The sequence below is a fragment of the Entamoeba nuttalli genome (assembly GCF_000257125.1).
Source record: "Entamoeba nuttalli P19 unplaced genomic scaffold asmbl_9591, whole genome shotgun sequence".
NCBI classification, from domain to species: domain Eukaryota; phylum Evosea; order Mastigamoebida; family Endamoebidae; genus Entamoeba; species Entamoeba nuttalli.
Genome location: NW_008579718.1, coordinates 1 through 10685, shown reverse-complemented (window position 1 = coordinate 10685; position 10685 = coordinate 1). Strand labels below are relative to the sequence as shown.

At 25.8% G+C, this 10685-nt stretch overlaps 4 protein-coding genes across 4 annotated transcripts; 1 reads left to right on the top strand and 3 right to left on the bottom strand.

Annotated features, from left to right (window-relative positions):
• Nucleotides 1-969: 969 nt before the first annotated feature.
• Nucleotides 970-2265, top strand: ENU1_201980 (poly(ADP-ribose) glycohydrolase, putative; the record flags this gene model as incomplete). Its single annotated transcript, XM_008862141.1, has 1 exon — nt 970-2265. One exon carries the CDS (start codon nt 970-972, stop codon nt 2263-2265), a length of 1296 nt encoding a protein of 431 aa, XP_008860363.1.
• A 138-nt stretch (nt 2266-2403) lies between these two features.
• Nucleotides 2404-3078, bottom strand: ENU1_201970 (bZIP transcription factor domain containing protein; the record flags this gene model as incomplete). Its single annotated transcript, XM_008862140.1, has 1 exon — nt 2404-3078. The coding sequence occupies one exon, from the start codon at nt 3076-3078 to the stop codon at nt 2404-2406; it is 675 nt and encodes a 224-aa protein (XP_008860362.1).
• Nucleotides 3079-3344: 266 nt separating this feature from the next.
• Nucleotides 3345-8750, bottom strand: ENU1_201960 (protein kinase, putative; the record flags this gene model as incomplete). Its single annotated transcript, XM_008862139.1, has 1 exon — nt 3345-8750. The coding sequence occupies one exon, from the start codon at nt 8748-8750 to the stop codon at nt 3345-3347; it is 5406 nt and encodes a 1801-aa protein (XP_008860361.1).
• A 180-nt stretch (nt 8751-8930) lies between these two features.
• Nucleotides 8931-10448, bottom strand: ENU1_201950 (protein kinase domain containing protein; the record flags this gene model as incomplete). The annotated part of the gene is made up of 1 exon (XM_008862138.1): nt 8931-10448. The coding sequence occupies one exon, from the start codon at nt 10446-10448 to the stop codon at nt 8931-8933; it is 1518 nt and encodes a 505-aa protein (XP_008860360.1).
• Between the last annotated feature and the right edge of the window lie 237 nt (nt 10449-10685).

Below are 10685 nucleotides of genomic sequence, written 5' to 3'. Positions count from 1 at the left end.
AAACACTTCTCAATAATCATCAAATCCAATAATGGATATATTTAATAATTGACCTTTTTTTATTTTATATGTATATTCGATGTTGTGTGTTAAAAATAGTTGTTAAAGAAATAAAACATATCAAAGTCAATTTTTGTAAAATATTAATTTTTGATTCACTTGAGTTTATTTCTTTAGAATGTGTTTTATAATTATTTCTTTAATTATTCCTCTTGTTCTTTCTATTTATAAGTTCTAATAAAATCAAATATTTAAATGTTGATTTATTTGAATGTCATTTGTTTTTATTATTCAATTATCTATCCACCTTAACATTATATTTTTAATTATTCATTTCATTCTTTATTGTTGTTATTATCTTATTTATTATTTATTAATTTATTCTTCACTTATAAATTATTATTTGATATTGTAGATTTATCACATTCATTTATTAATGAATTATTTCTATTTCTTCTTACTCTCTTATTTCTATTTTTCTCTTTTACGATTATTACTACTCTTTATATTGTAATTGTGTTATATTCTGTGTTTTTAATCAACATTATTTGAATTCTTATTTCCTTCTTCATTAATATTTTATTCATTCTCTTTTTATATAAACACAAACACACTCTTTGAACACTCTCATTTCAATAATTATATCACTTATTCATTCATGAATCAACAGATAACAATTTATGAAGTAGTGTTATAATAATAAAGTAATTTTACTTATCTCTATTTATCAAACATTTATAAAATGATAAATAAATGTCTGATATAATAAACCAATAATTATACACAGATAATGATTGTTTAAATAAACTCTTTTATATATTTCATATCTTTCAAATTTAATTTTAAAATAGAAGTTATATTATAACTAATAGAATTTATGATAATTTCGAGTTCAAACTCTAAACAGATTTATTTGTTTTAAAAGAACTTTTTTTAATTTATTATTCATAAAAACTATAAAATTATTAAATGGAAAATAAAATAATTCAAACATCCACTCTTTCAATAGAAAAAATAAGAACAGCTATTACTAAAGAATTTAAAACGTGTCAAGATGTTGTAGAATTTTTCATTAACCAAGAGGAAGAAAGGACAAACAAAAAGATAAACAAAGGTGTTGGTGATGGATATGAAATTGCTCTAAAATCTTTCTATAACAAAGTACATTCATTAGGTGTTACAAAAAGGTCTTTTGAAGAATATTTTCAATGGTTTATTGGTGGATTAAAAAATGCAATGAACAAATTAATCAATAACAACGATGGGAACTTAGAAAAGAACCAATCAACTATTTATATTCCAATTTCAAAGTCTGGAACACCTTCAACAATTCAAATAAAAAGATGGGAAATATTTGGAATATTAGCTTGTTCGTTCTTTAATGTTCAATGGGATAAGAAAGTAGAACGTATTGGAAATCTTTCCTTTGTGTACATTTCTACGAATAGTCGTATTTCAATTCAAAGACTTATTTGTATTTTTGCTTATTTCCATGTGATGATTGAAATGGATGAAAAAACACTTCAAGAAATTGTTACATATGAACGAGTTATTCAAAAAAAACCATATGATTGGGAACATAACGAAACCCCAATTAAAACATATCCTTTTGTCAGTGGGGGTTTAGAAATGTCTGAAATGAATGTCCATGTTGACTTTGCTAATAAATATCTACAAATACATAAAATTGTACCGAGTATAACTCAAGAAGAATTACTTTTTAGTGTTAGACCTGAATGTTTAATTTCACTAATATTATTTGAAGTATTATTAGATAATGAAGCAGTACTTATAAAAAACACACTTCATATTAGTTTAAGTGAAGGATATCAACAAACATTTAAATGGATAGGTTTTTGTAAAAATCAAATATTAAAACAACCAAATATAATTCTAGCCATTGACTCAGTAATTAATACTTGTTTTGGAAAAGAAAATATTGACAGGGATTTAAATAAATGTATGGTTGGATTTCAATATGCTGGTAATAAAATTGCCACAGGTCAATGGGGATGTGGTTCATTTGGCAATGATCAATTATTAAAAATGGCACAACAATATATGGTTCTTTCAACTTTAGGTTTGGAAGCTTCAATACATTGGATGAATTTTAGTCGATATAATGAATTAAATGATTATATGGAGATTTGTAAAAGCAAAAAAATGACAGTAAAAGATATTTACTATATTCTTTGTTCATTTGATGGTGATAAGAATACATTTATTGATTATTTTAAACAACAAGTTCAATCTTTTCATAAGTAATTCATAATTGAATTAGCTTTTTATTATGCTGTCAAAAAGAATTTCAACAAAAACTTTCAAACAAAACTTCAACAAAAAATGTTATCTTAAAATTAAAGAAATTTATACAAAAAAATCAGTTATAAATTTGATTTAAAACTAAGCATGTGGAAACATAGGTTGACATTGTTGATGAGGTGGTTGTGCATTAGCTTGTCCTGGATCTAATGGTGGTTGTTGAACTTGTCTTATTCTTTGCCTACACCTTTCACACCCATCAGCTATTTCAATTAATTGACAATTAATTCGTAGAACATCATCATATTGTTTTTTTAATTCATCTAATTGTTGTTGAAGGTTGACAAAGGCTTCTTTACTTTTCTGTCTACTTTTACGAGCACTTTCTTTATTTTTTAGTTTTCTTTTAATTTTATTTAGTGTAGCCTTTTCAGTTTTAGTTATTGTCCTTCGATCTTTAAGTTCATTTACATAATCTTCAAATTCTTCAACTGTCATTGAAGCTAAATCCTCTTCTGAAAGTAATTTTTCATATGTAATGTTTTGAAATTTTCTCTTTCTACGATGTAAAGGAGTATAAGCTTGATCAGTAAATTGAGGTTGAGATGTATTAGGAAATTGAGGTTGTTGTGGTGTTGGAGGAAATTGAACCACTTGAGGAATATAAGGTGAAAAAGACTGATATGTAGGGTATTGAGACGTTCCTGCTGAAAAAGAATTTTCTTGTCTTATAGGATTTGGAGAAGAATAACCAGAATAAACAGAGTCTTCAGGAGAACCAGATGTTGCCTCTTGTTGTTGATGACTTCGGTCCATTTTCCTGTGATTTTTAAGATTTAAAAAAATTTTAAGATTATTATTGTTATAATTAATAATTCTATTTAACCATCACATTTGTTTCTTCTCTATCAAATACCACCTTTCATATTTTCATTTCTTCTTACTCTACAAGTATCTATATTTTTATCGTATAGTCTATCATTATTAAGTTCATCTCATACTCATCAACAGCTGAACTACACGTTTGCATCACGCGTCTACTCACGTGTTAAATAAAAATGACATATATAACAATATGGCACTTAATTAATTTGAATAATATCGTAAAGTTGTTGTAATTTAATAACTATTTCATTAATGCTCAAACGTTCTTTTGGATTTTGTACCCATGCTTGTTCAATTAATTCAAAACACTCTGGACTAACATTTTCTGGACAATCTAACCTATTTCCATCAGCAACAAAATTAGCTATTGACCATGGATATTTAAAGAGAGAACCTTGATAAGGAGCATCCCACATAAGTATATGAAGCATAGTAACAGCAAATGAATATACATCTGCAGGCATTTTGTATTTATCTTTTTTTAATATTTCTGGTGCCATATAAACAGGGGTTCCAATTCCTTTTGTGAATGTCATATTTGTCATTAACATGTTAATATTTCTAGAACTACCAAAGTCAGTCAACTTACCATTAATCTCGACATTTTTTTCTAATGAAATAGCTAAGATATTATCAGGTTTAATATCACGATGTAATATTCCATTTGAATGAAGATATTCAATTCCTTTAGCAGCATCTAAACAGAATTTAATTTTCAATTTTTCATCAAGTGGATTGTTTTTCATTCTTTTTTCAATTAAATCAGACAATGAACCATATTCTGCAAATTCAGTTACAAAACATAATTTATTTGGAATCATTACAGCACCATAAAAATGAACAATATATTCATTTCTAAACTTTTCTAACATTAATACTTCATCTTTAAATTCATTAATCATATTTTCTAATACCTGTAACTTTTTTAACTTTTTAATGGCTACTTTGTTCCCTTTAAAGTATCCAAGAAAAACAACTCCAAATGACCCTTCACCTATTATTCGTTCTTCAACAATATCATTAGGACTCAACCGACAACTGACTTCAGTCATACAATCAATTGAAATAGTTACTGTATATCGTTTACCAGTTGATAAATTATCAATAAGTATTTTAAAAATACCAATAAGATGTACAGAACAATGAGGATTTATAAAAACTTCAAGTTCACATCCTTCCTTTTTTTTCAAAATGATTTGAAGTGGATTTGTTCTTATTGAATAGTTTTCATTTAAATTATCTTCTTCAAGAAGTGATATTTGAAGTGTGTGTTTTGATCTATTGGCTATACAAAGCAATTCTCTAGTTTCTTTATTAACAGGAATTTCTGTTGTTTTTGTGTCAAATGTTAGTACCTTCTTATTAACTAGAATAGGACATTTCTCATTTAATTCAATCCAATGAATATTTGAATATTTAATTTCAAAATGAGTACATGTTTTTCTTGATTTATTTTGGAGATTCTTTTTATTAATATAAAATAATATTTTATACAACCCAAAGACAAATAATATAAATACTGTTATAATGATAAAAATTATTAATATCACAATAACTAATACAACCCACCAAACAGGATGTCTTTCACAAGATAATCCATCATTACTTGGAGTATACCAAAAAGTGCATGAAAGACAAACAGAATGAGATGCTTCTATACATCCTTTTACTTGATTATAAAATACACAATGACTTTCATTTGTTAAAATATAATTTTGTGTACAACCTTTACATTGTTTGTTAATTTGATTACATTCAGTACAATGTTCATTCACTTCAGAACATAAATGACATGTAAAATTTTCTAAATAATAACCTGATTCACAAAGAGAACATCCTTTATTCGTAATTTCTTCACAATGAGTTAATTCAGATATTGGAGAACATCCATAAGTAATATTTTTATAAAAATTTTTACTACATTCAGAACATTCATTTTTCTTAATACATGTTTTACAATTATCTATACATGCTCTACATAATATTCCATCTCTATAATATCCATCTTCACATTGTAAACATTTATCATTAGAATGTGGAATTGTTTGTTTACAATTTTCAATACTTTTAATAATACTAATACATGAATTTTCTTGAAGACTAAATCCTTCATTACATTCATAACATATATCAGCAGATTTAACACATTTTTTACAAGGATAATAACAAGCATCACAACCTCCATTCTTATTTAAAAAATAACCATCAGAACAAATGGCACATCTTCCTTTGTTAAATTCTTTACAATTTTCTATTGTTGGTGTTGATTGACATATCCCATCATCAAAAGTTGAGTCTAATTTTAAGTATGTTGAATCATCGCATAACGAACATTTTCCATTTACTGTACATAAACTACAATTACTTCCACATGAAACACAATTAGATCCATCAAAATATTTATCAAATTCTGTACAAACAATACACTTACTATTAACACTTGTTTTACAACCAACAGAATCTATTGGTTGACAACTCTTTCCATTTACAATGATTTTTCCTTCAGGACATTCTAAACACTGAATAGTTTCTGTTTTATCATCGTATAAACATTTGGAACAATCATTTTCACAAGAAATACAAGACCCTTTCTTAAGATAAAATCCATCTTGACAATCAATAACTTGTTTACTTGTAATTTGGTTTGTTGATTGTTTTAATTCACATTGGTTATTATTTTTTATATAACTGTTATTTACACTACAATGAATACATACATCTGAAGAAGAACAAGTATCACATCCATTAGGACAGTTAACAGAACACTTTTCCATTGAAGGATCTTGAGTTTTACCAGGAGGACAAACTAAACATATTCCATTATTCATATATTTACAATTACTTGTTTCAATACATTTTGTTCCACTTACAATATAATTGTCAAAACATAAAAGACATTTTTCAGAATTGCAAATCTTACAATTTGATGTACATGCATTACAAGAATTTCCAGTAGAAAAAAAACCTTCTTCACAACGTTCACATAATCCATTCTTACGATACAACTCACAATGTTCTATTGTTATTATAGGTTCAGTACACTCTCCATCTTCTTTTGTTAAATATCTACATATTTTACATTCAGAATTTGTATTTGATAATAACCCAGTTTTACACAATCCATATGAACTTATAATTGCATTATTTGTTGAAATAGTTATACCTAATGAGTTGTCAACAAATAAAAGTAATGGAGAAAGAGAAGTTACAATAACTGAAGATGAATTTCCAATTGACTCTACAAGAACAGAATTAAGAGTACCATCAATAATAAAAGAGTTATAAGATTTTATTAATAAATCATGGTATGAAACATAAAGAGTAGCTTGTCTTAAAAGAGTAATCAAATTATATCTTTCATCAGACTCAAATGAGTACGAATTTACTGAATCAATAATAAGATAAGTTGACACTATTGAGTTGGAATGACCTGGACATGAATAATCATGAAAACCATTTTCATCTAAATAAGAATTATCAGGTTGAGGATTACATACTTTATTTGTTAATCCAATTACAGAGCAAATTAAGTCATTTCCTGTTCCAATTACAATAGCTTGTTTATCACAAATAAAATTTATATTATTAGAAGAATGTAGATTAATTTTACGATACTTATTTAAAATAAAATTAATTGATATTGAATTTGGAATAGAAGGGATTTTCATAATATTTAATGGAGTTGTTGAGTGATCTGTTGTTATAAACATTAAGTTAGGATCTATCAATGGATTGGTAATAGACTCAATATCAATTGTAGAAACAAAGTTTGAAATAATAATTGGATTCACTACATTTACACTTCCAAAAATTAAATCTCCTTTATTTATTTCAAGTTGTTTAACATCCACATTTAACCTACTTGTTGTTTGAATCAATGTTGAAATAAAAATATTACTATCTGATTTTAATGTACTTGTTCCTAATATTTGAAGTTCTTTGATTGAAGCATAATTTATTGTTTTAAGTTGACTATTTTGATTTAAAATCGTTTTAGATTGAGAAATAACAGATGTAGAATCATCAAATAATAATGATCCATAAATATTTATTGTTTCAATTAAAATATTGGTATTTATTGGTGATGATATTGTAACTGTACTCTGTTTCTCAACAATAAGGTTAGTGACTATTAACTTTCCATCCTCAGAAATACTAATTATAGAATTTCCTGAAAGAGTTAATATATTGCATTGAAGTAATCCATTTATTGTTATAGATTGTTCAATTGAACATGACTTACTTGTGATTGAACCTTTAATAAGACTATTTTGATATTTTATCACAACTGAATTCCAATAAACATTTTCTTTATCATAAATATTATTATTTAATATTAAATTAAGTGTATTTGTGTAAATTTTACTGACTATCTCACAATCACTCAGGTCATATTGGTCATTAGAATAAGTACACTGACAGTCTATTGTTGATGTACCTTTAACATACCTTGTAAAATTTCCATTGTTACACCCAACTCGAATTGTGTTTGGTATTCCACTTGACTTAAAATACCCAATAAATAAAACTGAATCAGTGATAATTTGACTAACATCAATATCAATTGCATCCCATTCTCTAAATACATGAGTCATATCAAAATTTACAGTTGGAATAATTAATTTATTGAAATAAACAACATTACTAATAATAATTCTTTTGTTTGGTAATGTAGTTGTTCCAGTTAAATTAATAAGTTGATCATTTTCTATTGTTAAAGGAAGTGTTCTAGATTCAAATATAAATGAATTCCATTGATACCCTTTAGTAGAGTCAAGTTTAATAATTGTTTGGTTTGCAAAAATAGTTAAGTCATATAAACTACTATTATATATACAATCAGGAAAAACCATTCCAAAGTTAATAACTGATGCTGTTGATGTTGTACTTGGAATATAACATCTACAATCATTTTTTATTGAAAGAGTTTCATTTTTACACATTACATATCTTTTTAAATTAGGCTTTGAACAAACTTCATAAAAAATACAACCACTTTGTGCATCATAAACATCTACATTACCATTTGTGTTGAAAGCATAATTACACCCACTTTGAATATTTCTTTTATTAACATATAACTCTCTCATAATAGTTGTTGTTGATAGTATTTGAAGATTAAGATATGGTCTATTAGTATAGCTTTGGTATCTGATATAAAAACGTTCATATCCATTTCCAATTATTACTGCTGGTGTGTTATAAACATAAATATTATTATTAATTCCACTCACAGGAATAGAACTTCGTTTAAATATACCAACAAACCCTTCTTTAATATTTCTCAAATAAATAGAGAAATGTTTATCAGGTTGAGAGGGGTACATCCATACAGTTTGAATTTCAGTTCCTAAAACAAAATCAACAGCTTTTTCAGCTTCATTACTTCCTGGATAAATTTTATAATAAGTTTTATTTTCTCCACAACATCCTGAATTAAACTGAAACCAATCAGTCTTATTATCATAATACTGTGTAAAACCAATAAACTTTCCACAATTGGTAGATGTTCCCCATCGAATTTCATTATCATTGCTAACATACCAACAACTTCCATGAACAAAAGAAAGAATAATACAAATGAAAATAATAAAAAATGTCATGGCGTTTAAGTGATAATTAAGAATTCCATTTCTTTGTTTATTTTTTCTTTCTAAAAAGTAATGAATTTTCTGGTTAAACTTTTCGCCTTTTTTTTTACGAAAAAAAATATACTATAAATACAATTCTCTTTTTTCTCTTTCTTTATTTTAAAAAGAGAAAACAAAATAATAAAATTGGAATTATTCTATTAAAGAAATAACTAATGGATGATTAAATAATTCCTCAAATGTCAATCGTTCTTGTTCTTTAAATTCTAACATTCTTTTAATCAGCTCTATTTTTGAATGAAATTGTTCATTTGAAAGAATAGATTTAGGAAATGAAAGTGTTTTATTTGTTGAGTATGAAGCTTTTACCTCATCTGCAGTTTGTCCAAATGGAAGTTTATTTGTAAGAATCCTATAGAAACAAACTCCCAATGGATAGATGTCATGATTAATTGACAGTGCTGATCTATGACTTGAATTAAAGTCTTTTGATTTACCTCTAATTAAAATAGATTCATTAGAAAATGAACGACAATTTCCAAAATCAGATAATACAAGTCTTGGTTTTGTAACAGAGCAATCAACCATAAAATTTTCTGGTTTAATATCGCCATGAATAAACTCTTTTTGAGTTTGAAGATATTTTATAGAAATAATCATTTCATTAATAAAATGATTCATTTCCTCATTTGAAAGACTTTGTTTTAATTGTTTTCTTTTGTTTAAGTATTGATCAAAATTACCACTTTCATAATAATCAAGTAATAAATATAATGACTTTTGTGCCTTCTGTTTGAGGTGTTGAAGTTGAGAAGAAATAGAATACCAAGATGATGCAATTCCATAACATTTAATAATACGTTGATTATTACATTGTTTTAATACAATAAATTCTTTTTCCATTTCAACTTTTTTTGAACAGTCTGTTTGTTTTAAAGCATAAAACTTTCCATTGTATCTTACTTTTATAATAGTCCCATAAGCTCCATTTCCAACAATATTTAATGGAATACATTTTCTTAAATCAAATGAATCAAATTGATTTTCTTGTAATGCTTGCTGAATAATTTTTAATTGATTTATTTCTCTTAATTGTTTTATATGAATCAAATTAATGATGTCATTAAACTGTGTTGATTTAAACATTTTAATAATATCAATAACACTTTCTTGTATTTTTCTTTCATTTAAAATACCATTTAAAAAACTAATAGGAGTTACTTTAAACGTTGGCCTAAAATCATTTGCTTCTGAACAAACAAAAATCTCATTTGGTTCAAGATTAACTTTTAATTTCATTTGTTCTATATTATTACACATATTAATAAAACATGCTACATGACTACGTTCTTCGTCTTCTTTTATTTGGACATTTTTTAAATATTCTTCACAACTTATTGATTGACAATTTTCACAAACAATCCAAATTTCCTTTGACCCATTAAAAATCCCACTAATAACATTTTTTACTGGAAGAAACCATCGGTAGAAATTCTCCCAATTTTTCATTTGATTCACTAAACAAACCATTTTAGTTTGAATATCTTGTGAATATTTTTGAATGTTATATCTTATAAGTACACTATCTCTTCCATCTGTTTTTGTTACCCAAACCAGTTGACATGAAATGGTATGATCTTCATTAGAATAGAATAAATGAGGATCGACATAAGCAAATTGTTCAGTCAAATTTAATTCAACATGTTGCATACCAAACCACAAAACAAAATTTAATCTTATTTAATCACATTTTATTTTTTATCCTAAAAAAAATTTAACAAAAAAACTTTTATTTTAACGAAGTTGATTAATTTGTATGGATCAATTAAACATAGAAGCAACAACTCTCTTTGGAATTGGTTTTTCTTCATCTGAAACAGCATCAAATAATGTAAAGTTACGTTCTAAGTTTTCATTTACTTTCATAATAGAAGCAATATTACCACA